This window comes from Crocodylus porosus, unplaced genomic scaffold, assembly GCF_001723895.1.
Source record: "Crocodylus porosus isolate Cpor-Errol unplaced genomic scaffold, CroPor_comp1, whole genome shotgun sequence".
In the NCBI taxonomy this organism is placed as follows: Eukaryota; Metazoa; Chordata; order Crocodylia; family Crocodylidae; genus Crocodylus; species Crocodylus porosus.
Genome location: NW_017728906.1, coordinates 43,250,009 through 43,269,475, shown reverse-complemented (window position 1 = coordinate 43,269,475; position 19,467 = coordinate 43,250,009). Strand labels below are relative to the sequence as shown.

At 45.3% G+C, this 19,467-nt stretch overlaps 1 protein-coding gene across 1 annotated transcript in view; it reads left to right on the top strand.

Annotated features, from left to right (window-relative positions):
• Positions 1–3,105: 3,105 nt before the first annotated feature.
• Positions 3,106–19,467, top strand: part of LOC109305861 (cystathionine beta-synthase-like) — a 39,370-nt gene continuing 23,008 nt past the window's right edge. The window contains exons 1-2 of the mRNA XM_019529009.1: positions 3,106–3,287; positions 12,302–12,408. Of these exons, the coding sequence (XP_019384554.1) occupies positions 3,109–3,287; positions 12,302–12,408 (286 nt within the window). The 5' untranslated portion in view covers positions 3,106–3,108. The remainder of the gene's footprint in view (positions 3,288–12,301; positions 12,409–19,467) is intronic.

Below are 19,467 nucleotides of genomic sequence, written 5' to 3'. Positions count from 1 at the left end.
AGTAGAAAGCAGCATGGTCTCCATGCAGACAAGCCCACACTGGTTTGAGTCCAACCTCCTCTCTCTGCTTCGTGTGGAGGGGGGTGAATTAGGTCTTGTGGCTTCTCCACCCTGGTCATTTCTCAGCCAGTGGAAAACAATTAGAAACGTTCAGCCATGTCTGATAAGGAACAATAACCGGAAGCCACCTCTCTCTTCTCTTCTGATTAGACTGTGCAGGGTTTTCTATTCATGCACCCTAGTGAATGAACAGATTGGACATTAGTACAGGCCCACAGAAGATTACCAGAAGCAGTACTGATGACCCACACGGTTTTAAAAAAATACTCCAAAAATCCTGAGTGCTTTCTTATGTTTTTTATCTGTTGGATTTTTTTTTAACCACCTACTCAGTGTGTGTGTGTGTGTGTGTGTGTGTATGTGCGTGCATTGGCGATGCGTGGGGGGTGCACGCACATCCCCTGAGATTTGCCACCACCACTGCAGGCAGCACCTGTGGGTGGTCAGCGCTTGCCACCTCCCCTCCCACTGGAAGCTCCCTGCTTGCTGCCACCATGCTCCCATTGCTGCTGCCACCACCTCTGCCACCTGCGGGCAGTCGCTGTGCCCCTGCAGCCTTGGGAGGCATGCAACATTTGTTTGTGTGTGTGTGTGTGTGCATGTGTGAAAATTATCACCACCAGATCTTTCATAGTTGAATCAGAGGAATTGGGATGATGTGACAGGTGCTCCCACTTCACATCTATCCCATCTACTGCTCAGCAGTTGAATTCTGTCTTCCTCCAGCTCCGTATTATATTTTAATCCCACATTTTTCCAAATTCCTAAGACTCTCATATCACTATAAGGTGCATATTTAGGTATCTAAGATAGAAACAGAGCTATGTATTTCTTTACCAAGATGCATGTTTATCTGCACAGAGCTCTGCTCTTCTTCCACATAAATGAAATTTGGGTTCTCTTGCAAACTTCCAACCCAGTCCAAGGTTTTCGTGAGCTTTTCAAGGAAATCTGGCTAAAATTTACCTCACATGAAACTTGGGGAGTGCAAGAGACTTACATTGTGAATTTCTGGGTAGTTTGAATGTGGATTTCAAAGCAGAGCTCTTGGTCTACAAACCTGTGTGAATCAAAATGGATGCCAAGTTTGGCACAGTTCACTACATAAATCTAAACTGGCATCAACTGCTTAGAAGAGCACATGAAAAAACAAAACACTAGATTGATATATAAATGGAATCAAATTTTGATTCACTTCCAACCGTAATAGGGCATTGATCTGCAGTGCAGTAATCTTTCTGCAAAATTTGAATATAGAATTAAATTTCAAACACTTCCAAATTTCTGTGGATTTTTAGATCAGGAGTTTTGGTTCAGTTTATAATAACAATAAAGACCCTATGAAGATGAGGGAATCAGAATCTTTGATTTGCCTGTAATAAAGCACAGGAACTTTCTGTAAAACTTCAATCTGAATCAGAATTCGGTTCCCCCTCTAGTTGTGACAAAACCAGCTGATCACTTTGATTGCAATGACAGCTTGATCTGGCCCTTTAAGAGATTTCAAAACGAAACCTTTGGACTCACTGAAAGGAAGCATAGGGGGTTCAAGATACTCTCATGATTTGGCCCTTTAAAAGATTTCAAAATGAAACCTTTGGACTCACTGAAACGAAGCACAGGAGGTTCAAGATACTGTCCTCATACGTTTGCACAACTCAAGTTAAACAACGGTATATCTACTTGCTCTAATTACAAAATACCACACAATAGTGCAATAAGCATGCAGCACAATAGTGCAATAAGATTTGGCAGCAATCTTCACAGGATTCAACAAGACACTGGTTTGTAACCCAAGACTGCTGAGTTGCAAGGTCTGTTTCTTTAACACAGATCAAAACAGGACTTAGCCTCCTGTGTGAACCAGCAGGAAAGAGATTTTGGGGAACTAAAAGTGCATTTGCATTTTATATTTCTTACAGTCGGTTCCATTTTATCAGATCCAAGTTGCAGTGATGAGTTTGCAGCTATTTGAATCTTCTCATAAAACTCTATTAGAAATACAGCCGTATTGAGAAATCACATTACCATAGTTGCATTACTTATGGTGCTGAAAGAACTTTAATTGTAATATAAACGGGCCACGACTTTACGCACCTGTTCTAAAGAAGTTCTTTTGTTGGCTCGGCCAAAAAACAACATTTATCCCTCTGTTTCATTGAGGTTCCATGCCACTCAGTCTGGGAACTCTTGTTAGAGCATGCAGATGCCACAGTGGGGGATTGAATCTGAGCTCTGGCTTGCCTTCTCTGCTCCCGTTGTTTCGTAAACCCTCTAGTCATCATAATCCTCCAGTCTTCATGAGACCTGAATTTCTGATGTAGAAAACCCCCAAACATCTTAGAACAGTGCAGAACCTTGAGGGCCTCCTAACATATTGTGAAATACAGAAACTAGGCTTTTATCCCCTTCTTCTGCATATCACTGTTGAGTGCAAGGCACGCTTATGGTGCTATAAAAGCATAAAGAATCGTAGCACTGTGATTTTGCCTCTGCTCTCATTCAAGTCAGTCGGAGAACTTCTATTGGGTTGGGAGGGAGCAAAAATGGGCTTTGTATATACTAAGCACTGGGTCTTGGTGAATAGGCATGGTGAAGGAGAAACGTGTTAGGTTAGGAGGGCATAGAGAGCCCCAAATCAAGTTTTTAATGGAAATCATCCTTGACTGAGCTAAGGTTTATTATAATTCATGTGGTGGTCACACTGTAATAAAAAGTAGACTATTTAATCCATATTTTGTCTTGTAGGGTTTTTGGGGGTGTTTTTTGGTAATTTACTACCAACTGTGTCTGACTTAATTACAACTGATTTCTAGTTCCCTAATTGGGTGGCAAAAATATTGCCTTGGACTAAATACGGAATACTAAAATACTTATCTGAAATCAGAAAAGTTATATTAGTTACCCATACTTAGAGCTGGGTGTTCCTTATACCATCATATATCCCTTAACACAAATGGGTCTCCTGGCTTATATACCCAATGCTGAACACGAAGTTCTCCGATGACAAAAGTTATTTTTCCCCTACACTTATTCTTTCAGCTTTCTATGAGTTCTGTTTCCACAATGAGTAAGACAACAACAGTCTGTCCCTTCCTGAATGGCAACAGTGAAGAAAATCCAGAAAACCAAACTGACACCACCTGGACTCCTCCCAACTTGCCCAGTAAATGCACATGGACGGCAGAGACTCCCAGCTCCAAGTCACCTCATTCTTGTATGCCCTTGTAAGTAACTGCTTGTGTTAACTGGGTTTTGAATATAGAAACTCTAGTGTCACCTGAAGATATGCCTCATGGATCCACTCGAATATACAGAGTCAGAATTCAACTTTTTAAGCAGTGGTTTATATTGGTAATATTTTCTCCCCAAAGGATCCTTCAGGTTCTGATATGAATTGTCCATGCAGTACTGCCCTTTTTGTCTTTAACGTCACAGAAGGATGCAGCTGACTCGTAGTCCAGCTCTGCATGCTCAAGTGCACATACAGAGGGCTACATAGTCAAAAACATCATTTGGAGAATCAGGTTTTCAGAGGTTGAATTAAACTGGAATTTGAAATGCTCAGTGCTGCTACAAATCAGGCCCCTAGGGGGCTGAAGTTAGGAACCAGAAAGCTAAGGTACTCATAATTAGCAGGTGCTTTGGAAGACTGCAGCTATTAGGTACTATTGCTTTTTTAAACTACTGCTCTTTATAGCATTGTTAATGCACAAAGAACATTGACTAAGCAAGCAGTTCTGCCACCTTCCTCGCGGAGGGTGGTACTGTTCTGTGGGACTGATCATTAGTATTGTAAGGCAATACAGGAGAAAGAATTGCTAATACTTTGTGGTCCTACAGCAAAGCACTTTACCAATGTTAATTAACTAGGCATTAACCCCATTGTATTGTATCCACACTTCTCAGATGGGGAAACTGTCATACACAGAGGCACAGAAGAAGCCATTTTCACAAAAGGTATCTGGTAGAGGGTAGAAAATGAATCCAAATCTCCCTAGTCCAGTATCATGAGCACAATACGGCTCTTACCCTCAATATGAGATGACCTTTCCTCTTGTAGTGATGTAGCACTACAGAGCAAACTAAACTGGTGGCTCTCTAAATATCCTGCAAACCAAGCCAAGTCAATCTATATAAATAAGGGTTGCCTTATATATTTAAGGATGACTACCAGTCTCCAAGTCTAAATAAACAACAAGTGGACCTAAGAAAAAGGGTAGAGTCTGTGTAATACTCGAAGACAAGGAAGCTTTTGCTGTGCTCGAAGAAGAGAGAAAGTCAATTAAATGTAAGAAAGGTTCTAGTAAACATACATCCCACTATTAGCTGGGTCAAAACTGAAAGACCTTGACCCATCTCTCTCTACAGCAAGTCTGAACTGAAGCCCCTAAACACAAACTTTCCAAAACTTTGAGGAAGAGAGTACTTAAATTTTGACGCAGTGTCCAATTCTAATTGCTTTCCGCAGTGCTTCCATGGACATTGTGCCCTCAGACAACCATCTGATTTGACTGCTTAACAGGAGAAGCAATTACCTGTTTCTGTTTGACATCTCAGCAATCCCCTATAACACAGCTCAGTTTTGAGCAATACTTGTGCAAAGAAAGTGGTATAAAGCAGTTTTTAAATGAGAAGTTGCAATAACTTCTATGACTGTTATCCAAAGTCTGTTTCCCAGCAGGGCCTCTACTTATCTATGAATAAGGATGTTAAATTTTGCAGGGTAGATTGCCAGTTCAATAGCCAGTAGACAGAATCCAGCAGCAATCTCTTTTGTAGGGTTCACATGACACTCCATTCTGTCCAGGCCACCCTGCAATGGTGCATCTGGGCAATGAGGTAGCAAAACAAATTATTGCTTCTTATATTGCCCCTGAAATTTTGCTAGTGCTCTTCCTTCCTACTGTACTATGAGGTCAGCACCCTCCTTCCCACTTGAAACTTAAAACATGGGAAAATACTGAGACATTCTGAGTGATTTAGAAAGGACTCTGTTTCACCCTCTCTAGTGTTTATAATGTGTTTAACCACCTGCATGCATCAAGCTTTTCTCCTGACTGGAGCGGTTTTGCTGGCCCATCTAGAGGAAAAACAAAATCACATGCTCTCTGTGGTTAGTGACTGTGACAGGCTCATGCCCCACTTAGCAAGGTGCTGGCATCCCGGTGGCCAGTCTGTGGGAGAATCAGCTGGCACCATGCGGCCAGAAGAAGCCCTGCCAGTTGGTCTGATGCCTAGAGGCTCCAGGTATGAAAGGAGCCCAGGAGCTGAACCATAGGGGGAGAAGAGAGAGCAGTGGCAGCAGAACCGGAAGCTCTCCCCACAGCCAGAGCAAAGTCAGCGTGCCCCTGCCAAGAGATCGCAGCTGGAGAAGCAGCACCTGCCCATCCCATAGCCAAAGCATCCAGGGGGGCTTGACCTGCCTCCCAGGAGCTGGAGACTTCCCTGGGAGCAGAATCACTTGGGAACACTGACCCGGTGCATGGGAGAAGCAGTCCAGGAATGCACAGGTCAGCTGGGGTTGGGACAGAGTGTCCCAGTGGACATGGCCAGGGCCCATGTCAGGGACAACCCTGCTTGGGAGTTCTTCCATCCACCTCGCCCTGCCTGCGTGACTACAGAACCAGAGCCTCCCAGTCAGGAGTTACTAGAATCATGAGTTGCATAAGCATGAAGAAATGCTCAATGGGATATCACGGTACGTGGCCAGGTGCTAGCCAGCCCAGGGCACAGGTTCAATCCAGGGATACCTGCAATGTGGCAGATATTGTTTGGTTGCTCATTTTGTTAGCCCATGAGGCTGCAGCCATACTCCTACAGACAGCTGTCAGACCAGGCCTAAATGCAGGAACAGTGGCACGCACCTTCATCACACCAGGATAGCACTGAAACCAATCTGTACCACTTGGGTGGAAAGGGGTGGGGTGCAGGAGAGGAGAAGCCCCACAGAAGAACTGCCAATAGAGCCACCTGGGGTCTGAGGGAAACCATTGAACATCTCTAGGTAAAACCTCAGACAAGAAGTTGTGGCGGGTGAGTAGGCAAAACCAAACAGGTAGAGCATGCTGTCGATGGTATGGCGATTGTGGGCCTGCCACAATCGTGGGCCTGCCACATTTGGTGCATTGTCCAGGAAACAAGGTGACCCATGAACCGATTAACCATGGATGAGACAGGGCCATGAGACAGGCGAAACCTGGCAGCAAACATAGGGGATGATCCTGTAACTGCTACAGGAACTTACACAGGTAAAATCCTGGAAAATGCTGGCCCATGACACCTTGTTCTCTTACCAGCAGAAGTGGGCAGAATAACTGTCTAAGGTCCAAGTGGCAGGAGGCAGAGGTCATAACATTTTTTGGATGACCTTGATGGTTAAGAAGGGTGACCCAGAGACCTACTAAGAATCATTTGAATGCCTGGTGACAGTGGCAGGCTAGGACATGAGCTGGTGGGCTCCCCAGCTTGGGCCACTACTAACAGGGTGGGTCCAAGCTGCCTATTGCACACTTTCCTGCACTGAGCCCTTGGACTATCAGATAGTTAAAGATGCCATTTTATATCACCTGGGAATTTCTCCCAAACACTACAGGCAGAAGTTTTGGGCCAAAAGAGCCAAAGAACAGTGACAACCCTGGCTGTTGGCCCAACTGCTGAAGGATATGGGAACCAGAGGAGTCATGCACTGGATAATCATGCTGGAGGGCTATGTCATACACAAAGCGTAGAAGCAAATTCCCCACCAACTTCACGAGGCCATCAAGGTGGAGTTGGGGAAAATGCTAGAGAAAGGGATAATCTGGGAATCCAGGAACCAGTGGCACAGTCTTCTAGTCATATTGCCCAAGGAAGATGGGGCTCTGCGCATATGCATAGGCTTCAGGAAACTGAGTGTGGTAGCCAAGTTTGATGTGTTCCCTATACCAAGCATAGAAGAGATGCTAGAAAACGTAGGACAGTCCCAATTTATCTCCACACTTGATATGACAAAAAGGTATTGGCAAATACCCATGGCAGCAATAGAGCAGGAAAAAACTGTCTCTAGCACACTGTGAGGCCTGTTCAAGTTCTGGTGTATGATGTTCAGCCTCCACAATGTGGCTGCCATGTCCCAAAGATTCATGGACCGCCTCTTAGTGCCCCAACAAGTGTACACCTTGGCATACATCGATGATGTAATCATATTCTCAAAAACTTGGGACCAACACCTGGAAGCGCTGTGAAATGTGCTCCAGTAACTACGGGGTAGGGGGATGACAGCCAATCCCTGTAAATGTAAGCTCACCCAATGGGAGACCACCTACCTGGGCTTCCAGGTGGGGCAGGGCCAGATATGCCTGGTGAAAGATAAAGTCAGGGCCATCTGCTGCTTTGAACAGCTGAAGATGGAAGAGCAAATCTGCTCCTTCTTGGGACTCACTAGCTATTATCATCAGTTTATTTTGCAGTTTTCAGAAATAACCATGCCATTAACAGATTTAACCCAAGGCCATCTCACAAACAAGATTCAGTGGACACCTAATACACAAAGGGCATTCGAACAGACCAAAGTAGCCTGGTGCCAGAGCCCCATGTTATACATGCCTGATTTTAATTGCCCCTTTATTTTACAGACAGATACCTCTAGGGGCGGTCTTGACATGGGGTGAGGACTTGGAGGAGTAGCCAATAGTGTATGTGAGTCATAAATTGCTCCTGCCTGAACACAAGTAACCTACTATTGAGTGGGAGTGCCTGCCCATCAAATGGGCAGTGGAGTTGTTTAGCTACTACCTACTGGGCAGACTGTTTATGCTTGTGACAGATCATACCCCTCTAAGGTAGCTCTCATCGGTAAAAATGAACAACACTTGGATTGGTGGGTGTTAGCATTGCAACCCTTTTATTTCACAGTATGGCATTGGCCTGGAAGGAAAAAAGTGCTTGCAGATTTTCTTTCCTGCCAGCATGAGGAGGAGGAAATACTGCATGAACCTGCGTGCTCCAGTTCAGATCTTGAGTCAAGGAGAAGCACACTAATTGGACGCAGCCTAGCAATCGATCAGATGGAGGGGTATGTGACAGGCTCACACCCCTCTTACCCTGGCACCAGTGTCCTGCTGGTCAGTCTGTGGGAGGATCAGCCAGCACCACATGGGCAGAAGAAGTCCTGCTGGTTGGTCCGACACCTAGAGAGGCCCAGGGCATAAAAGGAATCAAGGAGCCAAACCACAGTGGGGAGAAAAGAGAGCACCAGCAGCAGAACCGGATGCTCTCCCTGTGGTCAGAGCAGAGCCAGTGTGTCCTTGTCAAGGGATTGCAGCCAGATAATGGATTGCAGGCAGAGAAAAAGCACCTGCCCATCCCATAGCTGGAGCACCCAGAACATGCGCTTACCTGCCGCCCAGAAGCCAGGGACTTCCCCAGGAGTAGAATCACCTGGTGAGACCCGAGGACACTCAGACCAACTCAGCACAAGGGAGAAGCAGTTCAGGAATGCAGAGGTCAACTGGCGTTGGGACAGTGTCCCGGTGGGCACTGCCAGGACCCACAGCAGGGAAGACACCACTCGGGAACTCTTCCATCCCCCTCACCACAGCTGCGTGACTGCAGAGTCAGAGCCTCCCAGCAGGGAGTTACCAGAATCATGAGTGTCGTGTAGGCATGAAGATACACTCCACAGGACTTTACGGTATGTGGCCAGGTGCTGTGCGGCCCAAGGCACAGATTCAATCCAGGGACACCTGCAATGTGAGACCACGAGTGAACCAGGTGAACTCTGCCTCAAAAAGTTCCAAACACTGAGATGAAGCACTGGGCACAGTGGGCATCATTGTCCTGCTCACTGTGTCATCCCAGTTGTTTTAGTTTAGGTCTTGTTTGGTTGCCCATTTTGTTAGCCCATGAGGCTGCAGCCATACTTCTTCAGGAAGCTGTCAGACAAAGCCTGAATGTGGGAACAGTGGCACCTTCATCACTCCAGGATACCATCAAAGCTGATCTGTACCACTTGAGCTCAAAAGGGTAGAGTGTAGGGGAAGAGGAGTCTCACAAAAGAAGTGCCAGCAGAGTCACCCAGGGTCCAAGGGAGACCACTGAACAGCATCTCCAGGTAAAATACAGACAAAAAGTCATGGTGGTCAAGTAGACCCCAGTGTGACAAAACCAAACAGGCAGAGCACGCCATTGATGGTGCAGTGATCATGAGCCTGCCGCAATCACACATAAGCAAGATGACTTATATCAGGTACTGAAAGTTCATGATTGTGATTCATCCTTAGAATGGGAAGATAGATGCTCACAATAAAAACCTTCAGTTTAATCTTGAATAACAGATTTGAGGAAATTTCTTTTTGCATCTTTGGCCATATTGCTAGCCCACTGAAGTCAACTAAAGTTGTTAGCTTCACTGGGTTTTGGATCCTGGTGAATTATTGAGTCATGGTAAGCAGCTGTCTAACAAGGGTCACTGTAAAACCAGTAGCTAGCTGGTTGACACTTGGACCAAAGGAAGAAATGTAATCTCTATGTTATCCACTCCAAACCTGTTTTATCCTCTGAACAATTTTTGAGATATTCTTTCCTCTTTTGACAAATGACCACATTATGCACAGACTCCAGTTATCCTCATTGCAACTTATTCCTGTGCCTCTTGCAAATCAAGAGAAAGGAAACCTGTTAGTTTGGTCATTCTTTGGAAAGCATGAAAGAAGGTGTGTATATATGGCTTTAAATAAATCAGTGTGTATATGATCTACACATCATGTAGATGGACTGCCTTAGTCACCAGGCAGCCCTGGGCATCTCTGCTAGCCCAGGGATTACTTGGGTTCAGGTTTGAGATTATGATAATAAATGAGAAGTGTGCCTGTCTGACTGCAATGCAGTGGAAAGTGAAAAAATCCAGCTCATTATCCTGCTCAGAAAAAACACTCTGGCATTCAAGTAGGGAAAATATCTCAGCAGTGCCTTGAGAGGTGGGTGCAATAAACATAGCCCTTCAATAATCTCTTTTTTCCCTTTGGAGGTTGAAAGTTTCAAGAACATATGCTCCCAATATACTTAGCAAAAGGCCATTTCAACCTGTGTGTTGAAATAAAAATAAGTGTACTTCATTTGCTCAATAATGCATGAGTTCCACCAGTTGAAGAAGAGATAAACCCAGAAGGCCAAACTGTCCCAGTCTAACTGTGAGCACAGTTCAGTCATTTGTGAAAAGTCTATAGCTGTCTGCTATGTGGCGGGATTAATTAGTTCTGTCAAGGTACAAGGCTTGCAAGCAAAGAGGTTGCACATCTTGCAAATGACAAGGTTGATGCTTCTTACTGGACCAGCAAATAGAGGCACACACAGGGTTCATTTGCATTTCAGAGACTGAACTCTGGATCTGGTTTACTGACTTGCTTACCCTTATTGCAAGTTAATTGTCAAACTGAGACTGATGTTATACATACATGACTCTCCAGCTAATACTCTGCACCTTTACAGGTGAGAGACAAAGTCTGGTCTGGATTTAGTTATTTGACAAGGGTTCACATTCTCTGAAGCTTTGCATCCTGTGGGCAGCAATCCATGGCAGTGTTTTTCACTTTAAGCACCCAGTAGCATTAGGATTTCCAATAATTCCGTTTTGAATATCCTAAGTATCAGAGCTGATATTGTCTTTAAACCCAGGCATCCTTTAGTAAAGACACAGCCCCAGTGCAGACTTAAGTTGGCTAGAGGCGGCCTCACACCCAGTGAACAGGGTTACTAATTTTCTACTTTCCATTGGTTTCCTTCTCCTCTCTCTTGCAAGCCAGTGACTAGGGGGTGGGAAACACTTTACAATATGTATGCACCACTTTTGTTTCAGGAAAGACAAAAAAAAGCAGAAGCAGACTCCATATAGGTAGGCTAGGATGTCCAGATTCAGATAGCTCCTCTCCCAATGGACATGGCGATATGCTGCCAAACATTTAACAGGGGCTTCTGTTGAAGTCTGTAGCCTCCATGAATGGTATATGTGACATGTCATGGGTCAAATATTTTCACATAGTAGGAAAATCCATTAATGTTTTCACTATTACCTTGGCCCAGTATTTCACGACTTACTGTGTTACTTGGCTCATAGTAGTGCTTCTGGTTAGCTGCCTTACATGGAAGCTACTCCTCACAGTGACAGCAGTAGTGGTAGGAGCTAGCTGGCAGTGGCAACAGAGAAGAGCATGCCCCTTCCCTTGTAGACCGAGGCAGTGCATTGAAGAATGGAATTTCCTTGGGCTCTTGAGGTGGGTAGTTCTTCCCTTCTTGCTTGAAGTTTCCACTTGCATGTGTGGGGCTGGATCCTAACTTGTGCTGCCTGAGGACACACGCTTGTGCTGACTGAGCAGCAGCTAGCTCAGAAACAGCTGAAAACTGCTGACAGTCAGTCAGTCTCAATGCTTCTGGGTGGGCCTGCAAAACAGGTGTAGTGTGGGGTGGGGGTTATTACCCAGGACATAAAATCCTGATTCTTGATCACCAATCTGATGTGTCTTTGAATAAACTTGGTTATGTTCTGTGGGAGAGGACACACTTCGGAACAGACCAGAAGTGTAACTAGTTATGTCATGTGAAAAATGTGAGGAGTAGAAGAAGATGGGAGAAGACAGAAGTCTTTTGGAGTCCCCCAACCTTCTGCTGTGGCAAGATGCTCATTCTTTTAATGCTAGTCATTGGTGTACTGGTTTATATTTGCAAGGCCAATTTCACAAGAAAAAGGGACTAACTGATTACAAAGCCAAAAGTGAGATTCTCCTTCACAGGGCCAATAAGCTGGCTCCATTAACAATTCCTTCCAGGGTGTCAGTGCATGCACAACTACACAGATTTGAGCTAAGGGGTAAGGAGATGGTCAAAACAGTAAGAAAAGACATGATTGATTTTGAATGGGTGATACTTTACCCATTCCTCTCTCCCTACTAATCATATTGCAGAAGAAGCAAAAATGCAATCATTTCTAAAAATGGTAGCAAGATTTTCTACGGCTCTGCTATGCCCGCACCGTGTCCGTAGAACGGAGACAGACACTCTTTTCCATCACAACCTCTCATCACCATTAGGAACTTAGGCAATCAACATGGTCCTGTCCTTCTGGTATCAAAATCTCCCTCAGTCCTCTACTCCTCAGGAGCTGGAGCCTATCTTTCTAATTTTGTTCTGGTTTGCATTTGAGTCGTACTTGGATGATTGTCATTGTCTTCAGTATAAGCATATTTTTTCTCTCTCACTAACTCAGGCCAGAAGAAACAAAGATCCTGCCAAACATTTTGAAGAAGGTTGGCCACACTCCTATGGTTCAAATCAACAAGATTGGAAAGTCCTATGGGCTCAAGTGTGAGCTCTGTGAGTATCACCTTTCCTCTACTCTTTAGTTTTTCCAAAGAGTAACATGGGGTGGGGGGGTGTCCACTGACTGGGGGTGTAAGTAGCATTTTGTCACTGCTGGAAACTATGGATTCTATGGTTTTATTCTAGAAGGGAGAGGCTGTTTGGATTTTTCTAATAACGTCGTGTGTGTTGGGAATGCTTAGTATTTTTCAGGATTAAGCCCAGAATGAGAAGCAGCAGTATCACAGAGCCTCTGACAGCTGTTTGTAAAGCATTTCTGCTTCTATTCCATTGCAGGGGATGGAGGGGATGAGAAACCAATGGTAAAGAAGCCATTCACATCATGCAAGGCCCCATTACTGTCGTATCTGAGCACCTCACTATCCTTAACATATTTCTTTTCACTACATCCCTGGGCAGTAGGCCTGTGGGAGTTGGCAGCGATCTAATCCAGCTTCAGATTCAGCCGCTTTGGATGTCTGTGATCCGATCTGGAGCTCCGGACCGGCTTTCTACCTCATTCCAGCCAAAGCAGCTCCAAAGCTTTGAAGCCACCTCAGATCCGGCCATAGGGTATAATGAGGAATCAATGAAATATCTATAACTATGTTGTTTTTTGTCCTATTGAGATGAAACATGTAGGGCTGGTAGCCTCTGCAGAGAGCATGAAACCTACCAAGTTTCAAGAAGATCGGTGCAGGGGTTTGGGGGGAACTGCACCCCAAATTCTTGAAAGCAAAACTTGTGTCACATCTACATGTTACACCATAGGGGGTCAAAACCCTGCAAGATCAGTGCAGGGATTTGAGGGGATCTGTAACTCAAGCTGCGGACAAGCAAAATTCATGACATGTGTGTGTTAAGGCGCAGCAGGGTGAAAGCTGCAGGGATGGTGGCCCCTGCTGAGGCCACGAAGCCTGCCAGCTGTTGAGGAGATCGGTGCAGGGGGGTTCTGGGGCCCTGCACCCCTAGCTGCTGACAGACAAAACTCCCACAAGCACCCATGGCACAAGTTTTGCCAGTCAGCAGCTGGGGGTGCAGGGTCCCAGAACCCCTGCACCAATCTCCTCGACAGCTGGCAGGCTTCATGGCCGCAGCAGGGGCCACCATCCCTGCAGCTGTCACCCTTAACACCTGCAGTGTCACCCATGGCACGAGTTTTGTCCACATCTTGAGAGGCAGTTCCCCCCAACCCCCTGCACTGATCTTCTTGAAACTTGTCAGGCTTCATGCTCTCTGCAGAGTCTACCACCCCTGAAAATTTCATCCAAATTGAACAAAGAACAACAAAGTTATATATATTTTATTGTTTCCCCATTATACCCTATGGCCAAGGTGGCTCCAAACCGCTTTGGGAAGCCAAACAAGGCAGCGCTTCGACCTGGACATGCTGCTTCAGACCCCAAAGCGTCTGAAGCTTCTCCGGATCTGAAGCTCTGTCCGAAGCCTCGCACAGCCCTACTGGGCAGTAGGAAAGTGCTGTTATCTCTCTTTTAGAGCTAGGAAATGGGGCTGGCTCTTAAAGACTAAAAGATCCAGCCCCACCAAGGTGCCAAACTTCCTTTAAATGCCTTAACGCCCACTGAGATCTAGAAGGGTTTAGATCCTCTTGAGGTCAACCATATTTTTAGATCTGGCCCTATTAAGTGACTTGTCCACAGTCAATTGCCATGGCTCGTGAAACCCTGTCTCCCAAGTGTAAGTCGCCTAAAGGTGGCAGCGTCTCTCCTGCCTGCCATCTGCCTGTATAGTTTCTAGTGTCAGGCTGAACTAGCAGGCCCCAGATGCTAATCTTAGTTTTCAGATCTTTTAAACAGATTACTGAAAAATAAGCAAGATCTTGATTAAAAATAATGCAAAGGGATGCCTTTTTGCAGTTTTTAACCATAAATTCATAATTTGCTCTTATGGAGAACACATAGCAGCAGAGTCTCCCAATGCCTGAGGAAGGGTGTTTGTGCCCAAAAACTTGCAAAGAACATTTTCCCAACTATTTAGTTGGTCTAATAAAAAATATCACATCTACCCAAAGAACGTTGCCTGCCTAATTTGCTCTTACATTTCCTCATAACCAAAATGTGACTCATTATATAACTTATCATGGCAAGCTATTCGTTTTAGTAACAACAACCTTCTCTCCTCCCAACCCACAACAGAGCAGCCAGACTCACATTCAAAATACTGACAGTTTTTCTAAGAATAACACAATTGATGACCGATCAGGTTATTTTCCCAGGGTCTTTAAGTGTATATCCCACACTCTTCTAAATCAATGCAGACAAGTATAATGAGGATCTATGAAAACAAACCAGAAGGCAGAAGCCCAAATTGAACTAAGCTTGGATTTGATGATGATCCTCCCTGCTAATACATTTTAAGTCGCTTTGTATGTGCTGTTTCTCAGGGAAGAGGTGGAGTTCCTGATCCCGAACATTAGTGGGGTTGTTGGCAGCTTTGGCAGGAGTATATGAATATTGGGGTGTGCCTACAGGGGGCTGGGGTAGTTGAGTGCACATTGGGATACATGGAGTCAGTAGAGGCTGCAGGATGTGGGGGTGCTGAGACTTGGGTGGGAGGAGCTATGTGGACGTGTTCGGGGGGTGATCCAGGGCCTTTCTCTTCTGATCTGTCCAGCTGCTGCTCCTCTCTTCTGACTGCACCTGCATCATGCAAGTCCAGCAGAGGGAGCAGTGAGGCTGGTTACACAGCAGATGCCACAGCATCTCTCCGCTGCTAGGTACAGCCGCTGTGGAGGCTCCACAGGCTTGCAGCCTGCAGGGCCAAGGCTGGCAGAGGCATGTGTAATGCAAAATACCTTATGCCAAACAGCCCTGTAAGGGCACTCTAAGGTGTGTTTGGCACAGAAAGAACTTGGGAACAATTCTGCTCCTTGCAGCACCATACCTACACTCCTGGTTGCTCTAGGCAAACTTTTAGTATTGGGCCCCCCTTTGCCAGAGATGATAATAATAATAATTGGACAACAGAAAAATAATTACCATTTTCAAGCCCCCAAACTGTCCATGCCCTGGATGGCCATGTCTGGGTCTGGCACCTTGTCTATGAAACATGCTAGAGGTGTGTGCCAGGCTTGCTGGATCTGGGCCAGGATGTATTGTTTGCCTTCCTCACAACCCTGTAGCTTTGCTCAAGCTTTGAGGAGCTGCATGGCTTCTGTGACTACACTTACTGTTGGGACTCCTCTCAACCACCCACAGGCACTCCCTATGGTAATGCAACACATATTAGCCGAGTTCATCCATCAGATGTTGGCTATGTGATTAAATAGGTATAAAGACAAGTAACATTGGGCTTGTAAGCTTGTGGAGGGAGCCAGGTTTTCCAGCAGGAGCAAAAGTTTCTCACCCCTGCAGAGTGTACCTCTGGCTTTCTCTGCATGAGGTGTGGTGGTAAAAGGATAATGGTCCTTTTATTATCAGAATAAGCTCTAAGCTTCTTTTCATCATCTTTAAGTTAGTTTGTGATCTGCAGAGGTTGGATCCAGTTGTCTTCCTGTTTATGAGCACTGAGGCTAGGCAGCACTTCTTTCATTGTGATACACACTTTGTTCCCTTCTCTCTGTCTATTTTGGGCACACTTATGGCCCATAGCATCAGTACACTTCACCATTTTTTAGCATAAGTATTTTCCCTCACACTGCCACCATGAGGGAGAGCAGTGCTATTATTTCCATTTCACAGGTGAGGAACTGAGGCCCAGAGACACTGGCCCAGGCACATGCATGCATTCTGTGGCAGAGCAAAAGATTCCTGGATGCCCCATGAACAGTTTTAAAATGTCCTCAATATAACATAGGCACAGTACCACAAATGACAATAAGGCACTGCCAGACCGTTGTAGCTGTTTTGAAATGAGAGGAGGTGTCATATAGATGATTTGCTCTGGGTTCTGGTGTTGCAGGTGCATATTGAAATGATTTTTATTCTTTTATTTCTTTCCTATAATATTCATAGCTAGGGAGGAGGCAGTTGCTGCCAATCTGGTACCTGTTCTAAGTTAGCTGGTGCTCCATTTGCCCACTCCTGGCCTGGCCCTTAAAATGACCTGATCTTTTCTGTGAATTTAGCCTTTTAATTTTGCTTCTTCATTTAGCCAAGTTATGTACTTCCCTTGGATGGAGTCCTCTTTTTGGCAGAGTTGGGATATGTGATGCTGTTAGTTTTATTCTATGAGCCAAATACATTGCATTATCTCTGATTGCAATGGGATTTTGTTTTGTTTTTTTCTGAGTGCACAGCTGAGTAATTATTTCTGCGTGAAAGTCAGGGAGCGTTTTTTCCCCTTAGTGATAGGAGAGCTATTTATTTCCCCGCGGGTTAGTCTAAAAAGTGATATTAATCCAGATTTGTTTATATATGCCATATACACTAATTAATGATATCAAACCCAAATCCAATCTGTACCACTTTCTTATGCTGGGTTATAGTACTTCTCTTGCTATTCATTGTTACACAGCTCTGTATGTTTTCAAATGTTCTGTATAACATTCTGGGTAAATATCCCAGGATGTAGTGTTTTACTGCTCAGTTTTATCCATTCTGATATTTTTCTTGTGGCACATTGTCTGGTAAAACCTATAGAAATCTGGAATTTGGGACTGAAATGTTATTATTGTTACTACTATTAGTAATCATAATTAATTATACAATTAGTAACACTCACAACTTATTACTATTTGCATCACAAGCAGGTCCAGGAAGGTGATCTTTCCCCTCTATGTGGCTTTGGTCAGGCCACAGTTGGAGTACTGGGTCTAGTTCTGGGCACTGCACTTCAAGAGGGATGTGGCTAGCTTTGACAGGGTCCAGAGGAGGGCCACTCGCATGATCAGGGGGCAGCAGGACAGGCCCTACAAGGAGAGGCTAAAGGGCCTGAATCTATTCAACCTCCACAAGAGAAGACTGAGAGGGGATCTGGTGGCTGTTTACAAACTCACTGGAGAGGCCAGTGGGAATTGGGGGAGGATGTGTTCCCCCCTTGCATCACCTGGGGTTACTAGGAATAATGGCCACGAATTGTTAGAGAGAAGGTTCAGGCTGGACATCAGGAGACATTACTTTACAGTGAGGGCTGCTGAGCTCTGCAATGGGCTCCCAAGTGAGGTGGTACTCTCTTCTACCTTGGGGGTCTTCAAGAGGAGGCTGGACAGATATTTGGCTGGGGTGATATGACCCTGGCATGCATTCCTGCCCGGGGCAGTGGGTCGGACCTCATGATCTGTTTAGGTCCCTTCCAACCCTAAGTACTATGATACCACTATGATACTAAGTAGTAATAAGTAATTACATGACAGCAGCCCCTCTTCCCTCATGGTTCTCCTTCTGGAAAACCAGAAATCATCTGTATTTTAGCAGTTCAATATTTAACCTAATGTTGGGCAACTCTGAGAAGTCATTGGCCATGTGCCATTAATATGAATAGGTTGAGACACACATACAGTCATAGGAGTCATACAATTGTAGGAGTTTGTGTTGGCAGCTTGGAAGTGCTTGGGCTGCCATGGGGTGCTGCTGCAACTCAGGGAGGAACAGGAGGGTGAAACGGAGCAAATACTTGTGCAAGGCATTCATCCAAAGCACATTTTCTTTGTAGAGTGTGGCTTGCTTCTGGGTTCAGCAGACTGCACTGGATCAGTGGGACAGGGTAGCAATGCAGAAGTAGGCCCAACAGTAGCAACAAGCAGAACACGTGGAAGCACAAGGCTGCTTCCATGGACAGCTGAGAATCTAGAAATTATCAGAGCTCATCCTGCAGCTGCAGTGGCAAATCACCAGCATAAGCATGGAAAAGTAGGCAGCCATGGTCACCTGGCACCCCTACCCCTACCCATTGGCACCTAACAGGTTTGGTGCTGGGAAATCAGTTGTTCTGGAGGTTGGCATGAGGGCCTGAAATACTCTTTGGAACATGCTGCTGGACTGTGTCATAAAGCTTTGCATTGCGTAGAAGGTTACTGTCAGCCTTGAATAGATGGTGCTTCCAGACTGCACAGAGGCAATGGCTGAGACCCACATGCCTATTCTTTTCCCCCCTGCACACCAGACCTCTGACTGTCAGTAGGGAGAGTTATATGTCCATGGTCCTGCAAAGCCTAGTTGAAAGTTCACCATGATTAAGGTGGAGTGGTCAGGGAAGGTCTGTGATGCCAGAATGCTTAGTAACTCATGCTTGTTCTCTTGTATGGGCAAGATAATTTTTGTTCCCCATGTTTCTCTGGAGATTAATAGAGTTAGGAGTTCCCCTGTCATCCTGGGATACCCAGCTGACACTCTACTCCCCCACTTAAGAATCCTTTTCTAGGAGGAACTTCCTGACTATGAGGATGGTCAAGCAATAGGACAGGCTGCCTAGAGAAGTGGAATCTCCATCTCTGGAAATTTTCAAGAGCAAGTTAGACAGACACTTGGCTGAGATGGTCTAGTCAGGGTAGATCCTACCTTAAGCAGTGGGCTAGATGAGCTTACAAGGTCCCTTCCATCCCTATTTTCCTATGATACTAGGCCCTTGGGATATCTACTGTGGTGTGGACATGTCCAAGGATTAGATAATGGAGCAGTTTAATTTTATTGTGAGTAGTAGGAAAATGACAATGGATTGTGTGTTTGGAAGCCTAAAGGGGAAGTAGAGGTACCTCTGGGCAAGGTTGGGTGCTTCTTATGATGTGCCTTGTGTTATAAGTGTTCCCTTCATTTTGCAAAACATAGCCTCTCTGATGGGTAGGAGGACAAATTTGAGATTTTCAGAACATCACAAACCTCTGGAGATGGTCTCTCTATAGACTATCCCAACTAGTCAAGGAATCTAGGTCAGGAATGTATTGCTCTGAGTTTGAGGCCTGAGTAACTAATACCTTGTAACTAAATGAATAACTACAGTATTTTGGGAGGCTGATATGGTTTGGGGTTGTCACGGTGGGGGAATGGTCTGTATTTGGTGTGAGGACAGGTGCTCCTTAGTGAAGGGGGGACTACTGCCACTGCTGGCCTGCTGAGCGACCCTTGCAAAGCCAGCAGACCAAGGCACTTAAGGGAGCCCACCCCTGCCCCAGCCCTG